Raw genomic sequence first — 20,185 nt, 5'->3', positions numbered from 1 at the left:
TATACACTGCTGACAAGGCTATTTTACAATTAAAAGTTTGGTTCCTCAGTTGCCCTAGCCACATTTTAAGTGTCCAGTGGCTACCATCTTGGACAGCACAGATCTAGAACATTTCCATCAACTCAGAAAGGTCTCCTGGACAGTCGTTGCCTTGTCTAGGTCCAGCCAGAGAGATGAGGGAAATGGTCATGGAGAAGACCCACCAGATGTGTTAAGTCCCAGACCCAGATGTGGCAACATCACTTCTGCTCAAACTTCTTAGTGTCAAAGCCAGAGGTAACTTCAAGCAAGCCTAGGAAACGTGGACCAGCCGGGCAGCTATGGGGCTGGCTTCACTTGCATTTCTTTGGAAGAAGGAAGACTGGGTTTTATTGGGATTCAAGCAGTCTCCACCACACTTACCTGTCTGAAGGTGGAGTCTGTGCTTCTAGCCTCTAGTGGATCCACTGTCTTTACAGGAGGGAACAGGCCCTAGATGTGCCAGAGCTCTGGCCAGGGAGTTATAATTTTGCCTGAAGCAGTGAGTGAAAACTTCACTGAAATGGACAAGTGAGCTCCCCAAGCATGGGACAAAAGTGTGAAAGGGGACTTCCAAGCAGAAGGAGGAAACCAACAAAGGCAAGGAGGCAGGGAGAGCAAGGGTCCAGCCAGTCCCTGGGGTGCTGGTCAGTGGGAGGCAAGGGCTTGGAGTTCATTCTGAGGACTGGAAACTCTCAAAGAGGAAACGAGGGCTGCAGCCTAACTTCCCGGAGGATGAGAATTTTCAGGCTACACATTCTACTCCTCTGAGGGTCTCATGCCCTCTCCCAGGGTCACGTGCACCTGCTCCCCACTCCCTCCTGCTCCCCCACAGATTTTGGGTAATGTAATAGAGCCAGTACGAGGGGCATGTGGATGGCGTTACACAGAGAGTAAGGTTTAAAAATCCCTGCTGTAAATGGTTAAGAATCTGCCTGCCAATGCAGGGGGACACGGGTTCGAGCCCTGGTCGGGAAAGATGCCACATGCCGCGGAGCAACTAAGCCCATGTGCCACAATTACTGAGCCTGCGTTCTAAAGCCCGCGAACCACAACTGCTGAGCCCATGTGCCACAACTACTGAAGCCCACATGCCTAGAGCCTGTGCTCCGCAACAGGAGAGACCACCGCAATGAGAAGCCCACGCACCGCAACGAAGACCCAAGGCAGCCAAAAATTTAAAAAATATATAATTAATCAATTAATAAATAAATAAAATGAGTGAGTAAAAAAAAAAAAAAATCCCTGCTGTAGAAAAATGGAAGCTGTCAGAAGATTTTAGGTTGAAGAATGACATAATCAATACATTTTTGCAAGAGTTAGTTTATGGTACAAGAAGAAAAGCTTGACTGTGCATGCTCGGTATAAGCTGATAGAAGGGGACCACACTTGTCAAACACCTTTCACATTCCAGGTGCCATGCTAGATGTTTCACCAATTTATAGATATTACCTTGATTCCAGGAGGAGAAAACTAATGACTAAGGTCATTCTTAAAGTCAGGTAGCAAGGAAGTACTGGGGTTTGTCCCTTCCTGGTCACACCTGAGCTCTGTTTTTGGACAGTCAGGAGGGCTTAAGGAATACCATTTGGGACCATTAAGGGCCCAGTGTGATGATGAGTCATTTGATGGAAAGTGTGATGGTGTCGGCCTCAAATCTTGTCACTTATGAATTACGCAGAACACAAGGAGCATTGTGGTTTTTTTTTAAACATCTTTATTGGAGTATAATTGCTTTACATTGTTGTGTTGGCTGTGTTAGTATTGTTTATATTTTAAATACACTCAACTTTTTTTGGCTTAACAAGTTCAGTGAAGCCAGTATTTCTTGTTGAGGAAGCAAAAGTCTTCTCATGTGTTTGCTGTGGTAAGAATATAGGGCTTTGAAGCCTGAGGGACCCAGGATTTACTCTCACTTCTGCACCAACCAATTGTGTAGTCTTGGTAAGGCACTGACCCTTTCAAGCTTCAATTTCCTCATTGAAATTGAGGAGCAACCATACCTAGCCTGGAGGGTTGTTTCGACAATTATGTTTAATATGTAAAATATCTAGTGCAATGCTTGGCTCTGAGCAGGCTGTCAGTAAACAGCCATTATTGTGATTATGGTTATGATTGTTGTTTGCCCATGAAAATACACCCCTCAGATCTCCAACTGCAGTGGCCAGAATTGACAAGGAGCCCCAGTGCTCTACTCTGAAATTTATTACGGGTTCTGCTCCCATGGACTGCTTCTAGCCAATGACTGGGTGAGGCAGGAATACTAAGTCATGTTCATCCAGAGAGACCTGGGACTCTGCTGATGAGGGATTTGGGTTCGAGGACTCTGTAGTGGTCTTACCAAACTCTCCTTTGAACTGCACTACAGTCTAAGATGCTTCTAGCCTGCCTGCCGACCCGTCTTCCTCCCTCCCCCACTTCCTTCCTCCCTCCCTTCCCCACTTCTCTACCACCTCTTCCCTCCCTCCCTGCTTCCTCCTTTCTCTCCTTTTCTTGGGATCAGACCTGCATCTTGGTCTTGATTCTCCTGGCCTTTTCTGGTTACTTCCCCATTTTATTTCACCAATGTTTCCTTAAAAAAATGTCTTATATGTTCAATCCCGTCTTGGGATCTGCTTCTCACAGACCAGGACTAGCACACCTAAAGCCATTTTCTAGAAGGTTAAGGAGGTTGACACTAGTTCTAGTGTCCATTGTAACTGAAATTGTATAGACCTTGGTCATGGCCCCTCTTAGCTTCCATCTTCCATACTGAGAGTTTTGATATATTTTTACTTAGTCTTCTGACACAAGCTGCTTCATATTTATTTCAGTTGTTCTTTGCTGGACAGCATCCTGGTGCTCTTTCTTGACCAGAACCAGAGGCAGGTGTCCCCAGTCCATGTGCACCATGATTTTCTGCAAGGTAAGGCTTTGCTTTCTGGATCATCACAATTGGAAGAGCGTACTTGAGCACAGTGCATTTCTCTTTGGAGTGTCTAAGACAAACTTAGACTTCTACTGAATGTCGTCAATTTTTACACAGGACTGCGAGATATCAGGACTTCAGCAATGTACTGAAGGAGCTAGTAGGGTGAAAATTGGTATGAAGTCTACAAAGTTTATATTTCTGTGTATGTGTGTATAATTGACTAAAGAGTTAGATATCTCACCTTTTCCCTCTTTCTATAGTGCTACCCTGTCCTCTCTTGAATTCGTGACAAACTTTTCATGAAAACTTAATAGTGAATGTCAACTGCATGCTTCCATTCCCTGATTGGCTCACATGGCAATCTGTAGGCTATAGGAATGTAATCTTGTCATAGGTTCATTACACAGAATTTCAGGTAGAACCACAGATGTTTCATGTCAAACGAAATAGAAGAGAGATGTTACTGTTTCTCAATATTTATTAGTGTAAAAACAAGATACAATTTATATTTTTTTACGGCACAAGTCATGCACGCTCACTGACATTTGAACCTAATAGAATGAATGGTAAATCTGATTTATTTGAACATTCATGTGTCAATGTGGCACTTGGGGAAAAGTGATATCAGCCTCCTCTACCAGTTGGAATTATTCTGCTTCTCAATTCTGTATTTAGGGAAGCTTTTTGGTTTACATTTGACTATGTATGGTGCAAATTATAGTGCAAATTATAGTGCATTGACTATGTATGGTGCAAATTCCTCTTAGGGTGATGAAGAATAAATGAAATACTCTTTATAAAATGCTCAGTAAAATGCTAGCAATTGGCATCAGTATGATCATGACCATTATCATCATAATCAAAGCAACAGAGTTGCAAACCTCCCCTTCTGCTAGAACTGCTAATGTGCGGGAAATCCACAAAGTAAGAAGCAGAAACCAGCTGCTTTGTCCTCTTGGTAGGATAGCTGCATTTTTCAAAACCTAAGCTGAATCTGGTTCTCAGAATAAATGAAAATGAATGGCAAAAAATGTTCCAAATGGCATCACTAAGGGCCATGAGTGCTGATCGAGCAACAATAATTCGAATGAATAAAAAGAAAGAAAGAAAGAAAGAAAATGCCTCCAGATTCCAAGGTCACAAAGCATTAGAAGCCTGGAAATTTCCCAGGGGCAGATCACCTTGCCCTCAGAGGGAAACCAAAGCGACACCCTCTACCGTAAGCAGAGCCCTGCAGGCTTTCTGCATGCAGCCTCCTACCAGGTACCCCTTCTGACTTGCTGGGATTTTCCAGCCTAATTCCATTTACATTTGGAGCCTTGGGTGTTTAAATCTTAAAACATGTCTTACAAACAAATAAACAATATTTACCATGCGCAGTAAAGGGAAAGCAGCCACAATTTAGCTGTTTCAAGGGGAAAAGGGAGAACCTGCATAAAGGTCTCAGTGGGTTTGAATAGCTTTTGGTTTCATCAGAGAACAATAGTCAATGGAACAATAGGTTAGGACAACTTGGAGATGAGTGATTTAGAGAGACTTTCAAACTGTGGTGCACTCAGTGGATCTCAATGGCCCTACTTGGGATGGTTTCAAACGTCAGACTTGAAAACCTCCCATTTTTGTTCTCACTTTAGCCAATGCAAATAGGAGGAGAGAGGAAAGAGAATATTTATGGGAACAATAACTGGAGCTGATGACTAATCACAAATCACAAAAATGTAGGGTATGATACCATAATTATACTCATTATGACCTGGCCTGAATTAAATGTCCTGCAGTCACAATACGGAGAGCAAGGGCTGGCATTCCTGAACAGAAGAGGCAGGTGTTACGGCTTGAATTGTGTCCCCTCCAAAAAGATACGCTGGAATCCTAACTCCCAGTACCTAAGAATGTGACTGTATTTGGAAATAAAGTCTTTGCAGATGCAATCAAGTTAAAATGAAGTCATTTAGGGTGGGCCCCAATCCAATAATACTGATGTCCTTATAAAAAGAGTAAATTTGGACAGAGACATGCACACAGGGAGAACACCATGTGAACATGAAGGCAGAGAGCAGGGTGGTGCATTTACAAGCCAAGGAACACCAAGGATTGCCAGCAAACCACCAGAAGCCAGGAGAGAGGCATGGAACAGATTCTCCCACCCAGCCTCAGAAGGAACCAGCCCAGCTGACACCTTGGTCTCAGACTTTTGGCCTCCAGGACCGTGAGACAATACATTTCTATTGTGTAAGCCCCCCAGTCTGTGATACTGTGTTGCAGCAGCCCTAGGGAACTGATACAACAGGTAACATGATCCCAGAGCCAGGGTGACTATTATGAGGCAGGGCAAAAGCAGCAGTGCAGAACATCTCCATGGAACCTTTTCTATGGCCACAGCGGCTCTTAGGAACTGGCCCTATCATGGGCTACAGACACAAGTACAGGACACAGCAGAAATAACTTGCTAAGTGCTGGAGAAAACCAAGGGAGGGTAGCACAGATGGGGCCATAAGTCAAAACTGCAGAAGCACCCTTTTCTCTTAATTATTTGGAAAGCAAGTTGCTGCCAGGGTCTACCCGACAGAAAAGAATGGCTTCCTGGGGAGTTACATCCATGGTGGAAAAATAGGCATTTGGTTTCTTTCTACCACTTTCTTTTGTGGTTTTCTTTTCTTTCTTTTTTTTTTTCCTGTGACCTTCGAATAATCAAAAACTGTTTATTGAGTTAGTTTGAACAAAGTTGGGACTCTGGGGGATGTGTAAGTTTGGATTCCTCTCCTCAGAATTCCTAAAATATAGCTGGAAGCTAAGGTATAAGATATGAGCAGGAAGGACATAGAGGTTCAACGTCAAAAAAGGCAGACACTAGTGAGGACATGAGTAACAGCCCAGTGCCGCTCCCATGGCTGTTTCTATACCGGCCGGTGCTCCAATTAAGTACTGAAGAGTTGGGGTGATAGGGAAGATTCTGGCATGTTCTTGACTTTAATGAGACTGTTTCCAAAGTTCTATCATTTAGTCAAATGCCCTCTGTAAGTTTATAGTATGTATCCTTTATTAGGATCAGGAAGTTTCTATTCGTTTACTCAGAAGTTCCTTTGTTAAAAAAAAAAAAACACGAATCAAGTAGAATTTTATCAAGTGTCTATTTTAAAAATCTATCTGAGATATTTCTCTGCTTTAATTCTTAATGGCCTTAGATACATGAAAGATTTTATGATATTCACCATTCTTGCAGTCCTAGGAGAAGCCCAATAGATTATTATTATTTTCAGTGTGATGTTTGACAGGTTGTGTTTTTCAAAAATGGCTTCAAAAGTTCTCACCTGTTCTTTCACCTGTTCTTCCAACAAAGTGACTTCTTACTTCTTCCATTGACAGGTCAGGGTTATGTTCCCTTCTGGGAATCCATCTGTGCCATGGCTATGGTGCAAGTGATGCTATGGGACTTTGGAGGCAAGATTCTAGAAGGCTGTGCAACTTCTACCTGTTTCTCTTGAGCTACGTGCTCCTGGAACCCAGCCTCCACAAGGCAAGGATGCTCCCAAAGTCCGCAGAGACTCACGCAGAGGGGGGACTGTGTTCTCTAGCTTACAGTCCAGCTGGGCTCCCAGCCGACATGCACCATCAATGTGATGGCCGTGTGAGTGAGCCATCTTGAAAGTAGATTCACTAGCCTCAGCCAAGCCACCCAGCCAAAGTGACATGGCGTGGGGGCAAGCTACAAACGCCACGCACAGCCCACATTGCAGAGTTGCGAGCAAAATAGAGGAAAGTAGCTGTTTCAAGCCACTGTGTTTCCACGAGGTTTGTTTATGTAGCAATTGATAGCTGATACGGGATAATTGATTCAATTTGCTGATATTTTATAATATTTGTGATTTTTACATCTACTTTCAGAAGGGAGATTGGCCTATATTTTCTTCCTTTTTTTCTTTTCTTTTGGACTGTCCTTGTCTGCATTTCCTATCAAAGTTATGTAATTCTTTAAAAATGAGCTGGGGGCTTCCCTGGTGGCGCAGTGGTTGAGAGTCCACCTGCTGATGCAGGGGACACGGGTTCGTGCCCCGGTCCGGGAAGATCCCACGTGCCGTGGAGTGGCTGGGCCCATGAGCCATGGCCACTGAGCCTGCGCGTGCAGAGCCTGTGCTCCGCAACGGGAGAGGCCACAACAGTGAGAGGCCCGCGTACCGCAAAAAAACCCAAAACAAAACAAAAAGCAAAACAAAACATAAATGAGCTGGGATGTTGTTTCTTCGTTTTCTAGTCTCTGAAAATGTCTGCTTAAAATTGAAATTCTTTTTTCTTTAATGTTTCATTAAAAAATAACAATCTAGTGTTAAAAGCAGTCACAGCTTGATGTCTTTTGTTTCTTTGAAAGAGATTTTTGTCTGCTGGCCAGTTTATTGAAAGGTTAGGATCTATTCTGATCTATTATTTTTTAGGTTAACTTTTGAGAGTTTCCTAGAAAATTGTCCACATCCTTCAAGCTTTCAAAATACGAATACAAGTTTCACTGTAATTGAATGATGTTCCCTCATTCATTTATAACATTGTTTATTTTCTCTCTGCCTTCCTGATGGACTTGCTGAAGTATGTATCTTTACTCGTCTTTTCAACAGTCAGCTTTTCTTTACTGTTCATCTTTCTAGCTTCTAACGAAAGCAGAAAAAAAAAAAACTAATGAAGGCGTTTTCGTTTTCATCAGTATCTCTCTTTACCTTTTCCACTATTTTCTATATATTTTTTGTTTTTGTGATTTCTCTCTTGCTCCTTTTCATTAACTCTTTGGGTTGAAAACCCTAGCTTATTATTTCCAGGTTATTTTTCCTCAGTGTATCACCTTAGAAGCAAAGCAGAAGTTTGATAAGGAGTGCTTATCATTCAGTTCCAAATATGTTACAAATTCCCCTTTAACTAGTATGGTCATGTAATGTATCAATCAAATTGAGACACCTTTGATAGTGAGTGGCAGGAAGTGCTACTAATAATTATATTGGGATGACAGACATCAATCGGGTCTTGCCCATACAAATTCAGATGTATGTATATCCATGAATTATTTCAAAGAGTGTGTTTTGGTTTTCAGGGGTGTGTGTGTGTGTGTGTGTATGTAAAAAGCAAATAACTTCGTTGATTTCTACTGTAATTATACCACTGAAGTCAGAAAATCCAGTCCATGTGACACAATTTGAAATTTGCTGAAACTTCCTTTGTAGTCTAGTGAATGGTCAAATTTTTATAAATATTCCATATGTGCTTGAAAATAATCTATTCTTCAGGGTTCAGTGTTTCTCAAAGATCACATACATTAATCATATTATTCAACTCTTGCATATTCTTCATTTATTTTGTGTTCCACTTGACATCATTTTCTGATAGAGGTGGTTCAAATCTCCTGTTATGATTATGGAGTTTGAATTTTTCCTCATAATTTGCCAACTTTTGTGCTAGATATTATAAGACAACGTTGTTAGTTGCTTATAGGTAAATATTAGTATAGCCTCTTGGTGGACTCTTTCCTTTATCATTAAAAAAGTCTTTTAACATTTTTATTAATTTTTAATTTCATATGTTTAATAATTTTTTTTGATTACCTGTCATATCTTTTTCTATCCTATTCCTTTATCTAAACCTTTCTGTATGTTTGTTTTAGGTGTGCTTTGGAAAAGCCACATAGCTGGATTAAGACAGCAGCAACAACAATAAAACAAAACAAAATATAATAAAACACTTCCAATCTGAGAGAATCTCCCTTTTAAACAAGTAGTGAAGTCTGTTTACATTCACTGTGATCACCAACATATTTTTCTTTAATTCTTTTATCTTATTGTGTGCTTTTTATTTTTTATGCTTGTTCTTTGCTTCACCTATTCTCTGTTTTTCTTGCCTTCTATTTAATTGATTGCATTGTCCTTATTCCCTTTCACCTTTACTAGTTTGGAAATTATATTGTTCTACTAAAGAAATAAACTTAAATTTTTTAAATCAATACTAAACAAAGCCTAAGTCCCATCAATATCTATCCCTTTTTATTCTTACGAAATTGAAAAGGACTAACTTCATATCCAGCCCTCTCCCCAATCATCATTTTTTTCCTTTTGTCTAGTATTTTATTGCCACCTCGTTTTAAAATTCCCCTGAAGTTAACTGCCGTTAAGCTGGGAGGGAGGTATTTTATCTAACATGTCTGTGTATTCAGAGCAGAACAGAGGCTTTCCCCGTCACTTCAGCCCACCACATCAATTGGAGTTCCTGATTCAGTAAGTCTGACAAATCACATACCTTCTCTGGGTTCCCATTTCTGGCTGCAGTTGGGAGAGGCTTTGGAGATCATCAAGAAAAGGGGCTTCCTCATTTTGCCTAAGACTCTAGGAACTGAAAAGGATGAATGATGGATACTATGATATTCAGTAGAAAAGGAAATTACTGTGGCTTGAGGGATCCAGGCAGGCTACTGCAGGAGCAAACGTCAGTTACTCCTAGAAGAATGGGCATAAACGTTTCTTAAGCACAAGAGTGGTCAAAATGGAATTTTAGTAACATCAATGAACAGCAGTTTACAAAAAGCTCTGTGAAGTAGGGGAGGTTATTCTTCGCAGATAGGGAAACCCCATAGGGCACGGTTTTATTAGAGTTGGCACGAGGGGCTGAGGACCTGACCTAGGAAGGTGGCTGGAATTAGGAAGCAAGAGCTGAGGGGACATGGTTAGAAGGAAGAGTTAGAGTTGGTGGGTGCTAATTACATACCAGAAGAAAGAAGTCGGGGTGCCAGAGCTGACCTCAAGGATTCCAACTGAGGGACAAGGAGACTGTCCTTATCGGGTCCTTCATGCAAACTTGAGGGTTTTCAGGTACGCGGGTATTTGTGAAGACGTTGCCTTATATGGCGCATGGAGGGCACCGAGACCTCTGGTGGGAGGTGGCAGCAGTTAGCACTAGAAGCCTCAGTTGTGACACTAGACCTAAGGTCACCGTATGTTGTTGTCCTTGCTGCTAATTCACCCCTTTGGGGATGGCAAATCACTACTGGAAAAGTGATGGGTCTGAAGCCCAGCTTGAGCTGCCTTTCAGGGTCAGGGCAAAGGCTGAGTGGCTCCAAAAGGGAGAGGCCAGCTTCCGGAGGAGCAGGTAGGAAGCCTGCTGGACCCTGCACAGCGGCTCGCTGGTGTGGAATAAGAAGCTGACCAAGCCCTTTGTCCACAAGCGGTTGTACCTGCCTGTAAAGAAGCGGAGGAAGGGAAGGTCTCCGAGATCTTAAAGATGGCTCATGTCAGGGGGGCAAGATATCAGGTGTCTTTTCCCCTTTCTTCATTACATTTTTTTCTTTATTGTTGCAATTATTTACCATAAGTACCTGTAATTTGAATACTCGGGAAAAAAAAGTCATTTTCATCATGGGTCAAGCCACTCTTTCCAAGTACTGCCCGCTGTGCTTCAGCCTTACCGGCGTTATCGCCTCTAACTAACCTCATGTAGCTGTCGGGTCTCATTATCCTGATTTTATGGAAGGGCTCAGAGGCTCGGGAACTTGCCTAGGGCCAGTGAAGGCAGAGCCGGATGCCACAGGTCCCCATCGCGGGCTCTTTGTGGCCCTCAGAGCACGCGTGCGAGTCCTGAGGACCAACACCTGTCGTGCCCCGCTCAGCCGGGCCGCTTAGGGTTACTGGGGCCAGGCTGAGCAGACGTCCGCCTCGCCCCACGCTCAAACCCCGCCCCCGATCCAGGCCCCGCCCCAGACACCGCCTCAGGGTCCACACCACGCCCCGGTGGCCCGCCCCGCCCCGCGCCGCCCCGCCCCACCATCCAGGCCCCGCTCCCCGCCCCCAGAGGAAACGGAAGTGGTGGCGGGCCCCGGCGGAAGCCAGAGGCGCCGGGGCAGGAACGAGCTCGCGGCGGTGCGGACGGTTGGGCGATGGCCGAGAAGTTCGACCACCTGGAGGAGCACCTGGAGAAGTTTGTGGAGAACATCCGGCAGCTCGGCATCATCGTCAGCGACTTCCAGCCCAGCAGCCAGGCCGGGCTCAACCAGAAGCTGTGAGTGGCGGCCGGGTCCGCCGGCGTGTCCCCGGCGCCAGCGGGGTGGCGTCTGTCTGCCTGGAAGCCGGGATAGGGAGCCTGGAGCCGGCTGAGAGCCGCCTCCTCTCCCCGCCTTGCTCGGGGCCGGGCCCTCCCGGGCCCTCCCGGTCCAGGCTGTGCGCAGGCGGGCTGGCCGCTGCCGCCTGTTGCAGGCCCGCCTCCTTCCCGCTTTGCCGCGCTGGGACCTTGTCTTGGGGCCGCGTTTGGACACGTTATCAGTCTCTGTTTCTGGGGCTATCAGGGGGAGGCGTGCTTCTGAATCTGAGTCTTGCCCTACGCACGTAGGACTCTCTCCCCTTCGGCCGGGGGTTCCGCCCCTGCCCCCCGAAGGGAGGCAGGCTTCACGCGGCAGTGCGGCGAAATGGGTCCCGGGAAGGTGAGGGCTCAGAAACCGCTTGATGCCTAGGCCCGAAGGGAGGAATCGGATGATGGTGGGCGGTGGTGGGTTGCAACGGGCCACAGAACGTTTATGAAGTGATTTTTTGGGCAGCAGCCTTGTGCTGGCCGCGGTGCCCGGCCCTAGGGTGAACAAAAGGCAGATACAAATCGGATGCTCCGGAGAAGGGCTCACAGCTGTACGGAGGGCACAAGCACCAACCTGTTTTCAAGCCCGCCTTGCGTACCCTGTGCTGCGGGACCAGCCGGCTGATCTAGGAAGGCTCCCGCGGGGAGCTGAAGTTAGACTAGGCAGCCGCGGCTTGCTTTCCCTCAGGCTTTGAGGATGGATTCTTGAACTGGAGTCGCCCACCCCGGGCGTTGTCTGACACCGCACACAAAATCCCCGCCACCTCAGGGTGAATGTTTTTGAGAGAAGGCTCGTATTTTTCATCAGATTCTCAAAGGCTCCTGCCCTTATTCCTATTGGTTCTTGCCCCCCAGAATTGGCAATTCCTTGTTTAAAAAGACGAACAGGAGATAGGTGAGCATATGATAGAACACCAAAGCTTTCCGGAATTCTGTAGCTAATCAAAGAGCTGAGAGCCACATGTAACCTGTGCTTGTGCAAGGAACACGCGTGTGGATCCCTGGTCGGCCAGATGTGGGTGGTGCTCAGTGCCGTCGTCCCAATTAACCTAACGTCCCATTTTTGCTTTTTCCCTCAGGAATTTTATTGTTACTGGCTTACAGGATATCGATAAATGCAGACAGCAACTTCATGATATTACTGTCCCTTTAGAAGTTTTTGAGTAAGTAACGTTCTTGATATTCTAATTATTGTTTAGTTTTGCTGTAATCATTTCCTCAACTACCAGTATATAAGTGTCTGCTATGTGGCAGGCATGGTCTGGGTGCTTCGTATATGTTAGGGAAGAAAACAGACAAAAATCCCCGCCGTCATGGAGCTTATGTTCTAATGAGATTAAACCATTAAAAAAAAAAAAAAAATCTCAGGGACTTACCTGGTGACGCAGTGGCTGAGAATCCAGCTGCCAAGGCAGGGGACATGGGTTCGAGCCCTGGTCCGGGAAGATACCACATGCCGCGGAGCAACCTAAGCCTGTGTGCCACAACTTCCGAGCCTGCGCTGTAGAGCCCGTGAGCCACAGCTACTGAGCCTGAGCTCTAGAGCCAGTGCGCCACAACTACTGATCCTGTGCTCTAGAGCCCACATGCCACAACTACTGAGCCAACATGCCTAGAGCCCATGCTCCGCAACAAGAGAAGCCACCGCAATGAGAACCCCGAGCACCGCAACGAAGAGTAACCCCCGCTCGCCGCAACTAGAGAAAGCCCGCGTGCAGCAACGAAGACCCAATGCAGCCAAAAATAAATAAATTAATTAAAAAACAACAACTCAGTATTATATTGTTTAAAAAGAGTTACATGTGAATAAAGCCTTTTTGAATATGTGAAGAACATCCTAGGCTCTTAAAATCTTGCTTATATAAAAGGACAACCACATGAATTCCTTTTTTTTCTTGAGAATGAAAAAGTCTTATGCAGCTATGTTATATATTAAAAAAAAATTAAAGCCAGAAACAACCCGAGAAGTACGAATTTGGTCTGGTATCCCCCAGACTGCCCTGGCAGTGCTGGTTCTAGGAGATGATAATATCTGCTCTGTTGAAAAAAAAAGTTCTTAGGCCAGGTATGTTGGTAAGTCTTTTTACCGTTTTCTGTGAGAGAGTTACCTGCACCTGGACACAGTCCTGGCCTAGAGATGCCTCTAGGAAATAAACTCTTTAGGTTTTATCCATCCAGGTTTTATCACACTGATTTCACAGGTGAAAGAACCAGTAAGTAACTGTAGTGGCTGTTTAGCTAGTCAGTGTCAGAGCTGAGACTAAAATTCTGGACTTTTTAAAAAAAATTTTATTGAAGTATAGTTGATTTACAGTGTTGTGTTAATTTCTGCTGTACGGCAAAGTGACTCGGCTATACATATATATATTCTTTTCCATTAAGGTTTATCACAGGATATTGAATATAGTTCCCTGTGCTACACAGTAGGACCTTGTTGGTCCATCCTATATTAGCGTCTGCTAACCCCAAACTCTCACTCCATCCCTCTCCCACCCCCCTTCCCCTTGGCAACCAAAAATCTGTTCTCTATGTCTGTGAGTCTGTTTCTGTTTCATAGATATGTTCATTTGTGTCGTGTTTTAGATTCCACATATAAGTGATAGCTTGTGGTATTCGTCTTTCTGACTTCACTTAGTATGACAATCTGTAGGTCCATCCATGTTGCTGTAAGTGGCATTATTTCATTCTTTTTTATGGCTGAGTAATATTCCATTGTGTATATATACACACACCACATCTTCTTTATCCATTCATCTGTGGATGGACACTTAGGTTGTTTCCGTGTCTTGGCTATTGTAAATAGTGTTGCTGTGAACATAGGGCTGCGTGTATCTTTTTGAATTATAGTTTTGCCTGTGTATATGCCCAGGAGTGGGATTGCTGGATCATATGACAGCTCTAATTTTAGTTTCAGATCCTGGACTTGTGTTGACCAGGGCCAATTCTCTGGGCCAAGCAGCCTCCCTCCTGGAGCTGGCTTGGAACAGCAAGAGTATTCTAGGGCTTTTTGCAGTAAAACTGCAAATGTAAATCACTAGAGTTCCTTGAATAGTAAAAGGAAAAGTTACCTTTTTACATCCCCAAAGGTCAGAGATGAAAGTCCCAGTTACAGCACAGCTCGGCAGCTGGCCACCAAGTCAGGACACATAGGCTGCAGTTTTCCCAGTCTCAACTCTGTCCTCACCTGCTGGCCGAGGTGTCACATGTTCCCAGGTGGGAGCGAAGGTCCGTCTTGTGCGTGTGTTGCAGCTCTAGACTCCTGCTCGTGAAGTGTGGCAAGGTGGAGGCTGATTTCCTTTCCTTAAGTGTCCTCATTAGAGCCATTCTGGCCACGAGTGTGTGGGATGAGTATATTGACAGATGCCAAGGAACTACTCCTGGCTTCTGAAGTGGAGCAAATGAGAGGAAGACAGATGGGGAAGACCGCTGAAGAGGCGGGGGCAGTGAGGCCTCGGCCAGCACAGCCGGAGCCGGTGGGTGCAGGGACAGCAGAGACCCACGTGGGGACTTGGGATGGGGTGGCCTCTCAGCGCCCAGCAAGCAGCAGATCTGAGCTGTCGGTCAGGTCTGGCTTACATCTGTCTACATCAGTCTGTGCCGATGTAGAAGGGTCTCCAGGCCTGTTCTCAGGCACGCCGACTGCGTCTGGAGCAGAGACACCAACGTAAACCTCGGCCCTTCTGCCGGGTGCTTGGGGTTGGCGAGTTGGCAGAAGTGGGAATCAACCCTCGAGTCTTCAAAGAAGAGCCCGATCCAAATGACATCACTGTCGAAAGGGGTTGTTTATTTAGGACATTTGGGCCTGTTGAGGTTTTTTCCCCCCCAGAAATGGATGGATTTTGCTTTAGGATTTAACCAGAATGTTGCTTTTTTCATTCCATCGTTTCAAATACATCACAATAAAATGGGATTTCTAGAACTTTTGATTTATTAGTATTTCTCTGTCATAATTAAAAGCCAGTTTTTATGCCATTAACAGCAACCTAACAGTGTCTTTAATCTGAAGTGATAATTTTTTTTAACTGAAGCATAAAAATGCATAAATCAGACTTAGTGTAGTGGTGGTGGTTTTTGTTTCTTTGTAATGAGTAATTCAGTTTAGCTGGATGATGTGAAGGTCTTCAAGGTGCAGAAGTAGGCAGGTGGCCTTCCGCAGGTAAAATGTGGATATTCATCTAGGCAGTACACTTAATGAAATCTTTGGGATGATGAAGACGTTTTGGGGACACGTGTTGAAAATTTCACAGAACAGTTTTATGCTGCTAAGAAATAATTGGAGAGAATCTGTCTCTGTTAAATTTAAGTTACTTAGGTATTTTTAGGAAAGTAGTGTATCATTCCTCCCTCTCTCCAGTTGGTAAACTAATCTCAGGACAGGCAAAGCCAGCGCTCTCGTGCTCGCTGCTCTCCCCTCACCGATCCTGCAGCCCCGAGGCGGCTCCACAGAGGACGGGGTGGGCCTGCTGGGTTGCATCTCGGTGGGCTCCCTGTATTGCTCAGCCCTGAAGCTCTGGCCCATGCTTAGTTCTCTCTTGTCAAGAGCTGCCTGACCTTACAGGTTGTTGTGAGGATAAAAAGGTGTGGATGGCCATGAAACCTTTCGAAAAACATAAGTGCTAAACATGTGAACTGGTGTGACTGTGAAGCTTGCTTGGTTTATAAGTGATCGTTAACTTGATTTCATGAGTCATTCATATTAGAAGTAATATGAGTGCAAGTCATCTATACTTGTATAACCGAAGGAATCCTAATTCACCTGGTTCCTGGACACAGCTTCTAAACAGGGCCATGTGAGGTTACAGATCGCTACCTTTGTTTTTTCCCCATAAGAAAACTGTGAGAGGAGGTATCAGCCATGAATGTTAATTGACATGTTTCATGTTTCCAGATACATAGATCAAGGTCGAAATCCCCAACTCTATACCAAAGAGTGCCTGGAGAGGGCTCTGGCTAAAAATGAACAAGTTAAAGGCAAGATTGACACAATGAAGGTAAGGTTCTTGTCAACAGAAGATAATGTCAGAACATCAAGGAATGCTCACAGAGCAAATTTGGCTCATAGACTTTGTAAAACTTCAGCTACTTGACAACATTACACAGCTCAGATTTCTGAAATGCGTAATAGGTAATAAAATTAAATAGTAGCAAGCCCTGTAGTAGCATAATAAATGTAGCAACGAGGCTAGCCTCCCTTTTACGGAAGTCTGGGTTAATTTTTGTGGTGTTAGTTGTTGTTGGCTAACGTGCTTGTTTCTGTTTTTACGATTTTAGTATCTCCAGGTTGCCCTTTGGTGCTTTCTGAGTCCTTCTGTTCGGCCTTTTTCTGTAACTGTGGGTCTTTGGTTTAGAGGATTGCCGAATCCTCCTTGACTTCTCTTTCTCTGGTGGTCGTCTCCAGCTTCAGACTCCAGACCCCTTTGTACCGTATACCCTATTCTCCACAGAGACCCTGCTCTTTGTATTTCTTGGTTTTGATGGGATCGAGAAAACTGCATCTTGAACATGGTATATGGAGTGTTTTCTTACCTACGTTGACTCTCGTGTGGCCGGGAGCGGGGTGTGTGTGTGTGTGTGGGGGGGTTTCCTTTAGGTGGGCGGTGCCACCCCTTCCTGTTGGCCTCAGACAGCGAGCCCTCCTGACTCTCCCCCTGCCCCCAACAGCGCTGGCCTCATTTGCGTTTCTGGAATTCACCAGCCCGTCTCCTTGTCTCCTTCCTGTCCATTCCCCTGCCGTCTCCTCTGCTGGGACTCCTGCACATCCTCTGCCCACTGCCTGTCCTCCCTGGTCAGCGTGTCACCTCCTCCGAGAGGCCTTGCGGACCAGCCTTGGCTGATAAGGATCGGCCCTTCTGTCTCTGTCCTGTGTCCCCTGCTGCAGCCTAAGCTCCAGCATGCAAGGGGCACGAGTGTTGTGTTCCCTCTGCTGCCCAGGGGCACAGGTGCCTGCTCGGTGTCTGCTGTTCGTGGGGATGGCCACGCGGAGGGCGCGCTGGCGAGGCGAGGGGCCGGCACAGAGATGGTGGCAGGACTGCCATGAGAGGCCCGTCTCCCGCTGCCTGGACTGCAGGGATCTGTGCTGATCTCAGGTGGCCTGCCCTGGAGGTGGCTTTGCTGTGAGGGTTAGTGTGGTGCCCCCGGCCTCATTTCTGCTTTGCCAGCTTGGGATTGAGTTGCTCTTGAACTGAGCATCACCTCTGGGGCACGATAGCGCTTTGGTGGAGAGCCAGCTGGGGTCCTTTGGGCCAGTCTGCGGGCGAGCCGGATCGTCCAGCTCAGGGGACGACAGGCAGAAAGAGCCCCGCCCTTCCCCTTAAGAACAGGGCCGCGGCTGCAGGGCGATGTGCTCCCGGCTGCCCGCGCTCCTGTTCGCCTCCCTGCCTCTGCGCCTGGAGATGGCCTGTCGGCGGTGACACTAGCGACTGTGCTATTTGTTCAGTTTGCACCCCTTTCTGTTGCCTCTTGGTGTCATTTCCTCTCATGAGATTGTGAACGTCTCACAGTGCAGTTTGTATGCCTGGTGGGTCGAGTGATTAAAGTTGCATGAGTTGTGTCTTAGATGCTTTATGTAGGGTTGGCATGTAGCCTCCTTTAAGGATGTGTTCCTGACCTATGTAAGGACCATCTCTGTTTATGTCCGCGGTGCTGCTCTTCTGCACAGCTTATAAGAAAGGGTTTTGAGATGCCGGCAGACATTTAGCTGCTTTTAAGATTGGATTAAAACGAACGTTATGCTGACACGAAGGCTCCAGGAGCGTGGTATTTGGAGAAGACAGGTTTCTAGGTGCTCTGAAAGCTTTGATCGAGAGCTGTTTGCACACAGTGGGTTTGATGTGGTTTGATTAATAATTGCTTAATTATTACGTGAAGACTCCTGTTACACTTGCTCTAATCATTTCCACCTGAGTGGCTGGCTCCGTGCGAGAGGGCTCCTTGTCATTTGAGGCAGGAGGGAAGAAGTAGTCTTTGAATGAACATTCGTCTTTCAGGTAGTTCTCCATGTACCTGATGTACCTGCAGCATAGTTGCAAGCAGTTTCCTGCTGCGGTTTGGCAGGTGTGGCATCCAGGGAGATGAGCAGACAGTGCAGGGAAAGCCCAGTTTCTCTTTTGAGTTTGAGGCTCTGGTGGGGCGTCGTCTTTAACTTGGGTGATGGGTCACATGCAAAAACATCTTGACCGTGTATATTTTTCTTCTTAGAAATTTAAAAGCCTGTTGATTCAAGAACTCTCTAAAGTATTTCCTGAGGACATGGCCAAGTACCGGAGCGTCCGGGGGGAAGACCATCCTCCTTCCTAACTCCCTCCTCCGTCTGTCTGAAGGTCCTCCCAGCCCTGCACGAGTGGCCGTGACCTTCAGGCAGCCTTGGCTGAGCGGCAGCGATGCTGTTTCCTGGGCCCATCCTCCTGCCACCTTGTCCTCGTCCTGGCCTCTGGGGACGGCAGGGCCTGGAGGGCGTGTGGGGCTGTGCCGCCAGCTGCCCCCTCTCCCTGACGTGCTCTGTTTGGTCCTCTAGCTCTCAGGGGACTGGTGATCACACAACTTTGAGTGCGATGTGTATGATTCTCCATGGCCAAATAGTCTTGGAAATATTAAATATGATAGGTAAAGTAAAAGTTTAAAAAAAATCTACCTAATAGTTTTCTTTTAATATACTCTTTCTGTTCTTTTTCTTTCTTTCTTTCTTTTATGGTGTCAAAGAAAGCTAAACAAAAAAACAGAAGGAAAACTTGGTTTAATATAAGTACTTTAAATTCATTTTGTATTTTATATTTTTAAGTATAGTGAATAAAGAATGTGTTCAATGGAACTGTGTTTCCATAGATTTCAGTTCGTCTAATAAAGTCTTTAAGTACTTAGACTTGTTTCATGTAATTATTTCTGTAACGTTTTCATAGTATAGTATCTTGTATCTCGTAAACAATTGTCACTTCCCTAAAGTGTGAGGGATATTGGTGAAGTTTGTTCTTCAGGCATTTAGTCAGGAAAAGCCAAAGTGAAATGCAGGATTCTGATTTCCCCGCGGCCTCTTTCACAGAGGACATTGAGGATGTATTGACACAGTTCAGGAATGCGCCCCCCAGCCCGTCCCGGGGCCCTGTGTGTCTGCCTGAGGGGGCTGCCAGATGGCGGGGACAGCTGCGCCTTTGGAGTCTGCAGGGCCGGGCCGGCCTTGGGAGGTTGCGTGGCTGGTGAACTTGGGCAGTGCTGTCGCCGCACCTGTGGGCTGACTTTGAGCCGCAGGCCCCAGTGTGGTGTTTCTCGAGGGTCAGTGCAGACCACGGCATCAGAATGACCTGGACTCATTCATCGGAAAGGTGGGTCCAATTCAGACCTGTTGGGTAGAGGCTTTGGGCTGGGGCCCGGGAACCCGTGTTGTTGGTTTCCTGGCCCCAGTGATTCTGGACCCCTTAGAGCCAAGATCCACAGTTAGGGACTGAGTCTCATCGGTGTGTGACAGTGGGCATGGTGCGGGCTCTGCTGACTGGCCTGTGTCCGGTGAGGCCGCGGGCGTGGCCGAGTGAAGTGAGGGTCAGAGCCCAGCTCGCAGCGTCCTCTGCTGACCCCTTCCCAGGGACGGGGGCTCGTGTGTGCCCTTGCTTCCCAAGGGAGTCTTATATTTGCTAGGAGTTGGGGGCCAGGCCCCTTAGGAAGTTGCTACCTTGTTGTCAGTAGTTCCGCTCTCTCCAAAACATCACCAGAAAAGGATTCCCATCCCGGGCGCGGTTTCCTCTAGATGAGGGCTGCCCCAGCCAGTAGATCCTGGACCCGGAGGTTCCTCTCCTGCGTTGGCTTTCCCGCTTCTGACCGCCCTGTTAGCAGCTGCATGTGGGTGGTAGGGGGCCGGGCTCAAAGCCCTTCCTAACCCCTGTGCCCATGGGACAACTCAGTTGGTCCTCCCCCCAGTCCCCGGAGCTGCAAGAACTGTTACCGTATGACAGAGCCAGAAGTCACAGCTGATGTGCAGGGAGCAGCATGTTACATGCAGCCCAACTGTTCAGAGCGTGTTCTGACCCACTCCATCCCGTTGACTCAGTAGAAGACATCCTTTGCAGTTCCAGCAGTGACCTGATTACTCCAGACCATTCCTTGTCCTCTGTCTTAAAACATCGTGCGTGACCCAAACGTGGGCCTTCTCCCCAGCCTTCTCGGAGGGTGTATTTCCATTCC

At 46.4% G+C, this 20,185-nt stretch overlaps 1 protein-coding gene across 1 annotated transcript; it reads left to right on the top strand.

The window, feature by feature from the left end:
* The first annotated feature begins 10,809 nt into the window (after window positions 1-10,809).
* Window positions 10,810-18,873, top strand: MED10 (mediator complex subunit 10). The gene is made up of 4 exons (XM_022581356.2): window positions 10,810-10,951; window positions 12,097-12,180; window positions 15,906-16,008; window positions 18,215-18,873. Exons 1-4 carry the CDS (start codon window positions 10,830-10,832, stop codon window positions 18,311-18,313), a joined length of 408 nt encoding a protein of 135 aa, XP_022437064.1. The 5' UTR covers window positions 10,810-10,829; the 3' UTR covers window positions 18,314-18,873.
* The last annotated feature ends 1,312 nt before the right edge of the window (window positions 18,874-20,185 follow it).

The sequence above is a fragment of the Delphinapterus leucas genome, chromosome 3 (assembly GCF_059928025.1).
Source record: "Delphinapterus leucas isolate spDelLeu-1000000601 "Yukka" chromosome 3, BTC_Dleu_Yukka2, whole genome shotgun sequence".
Taxonomy (NCBI): Eukaryota; Metazoa; Chordata; class Mammalia; order Artiodactyla; family Monodontidae; genus Delphinapterus; species Delphinapterus leucas.
Note: the sequence above shows the minus strand (reverse complement) of the source record. Positions and strands in the feature narration are given on the sequence as shown.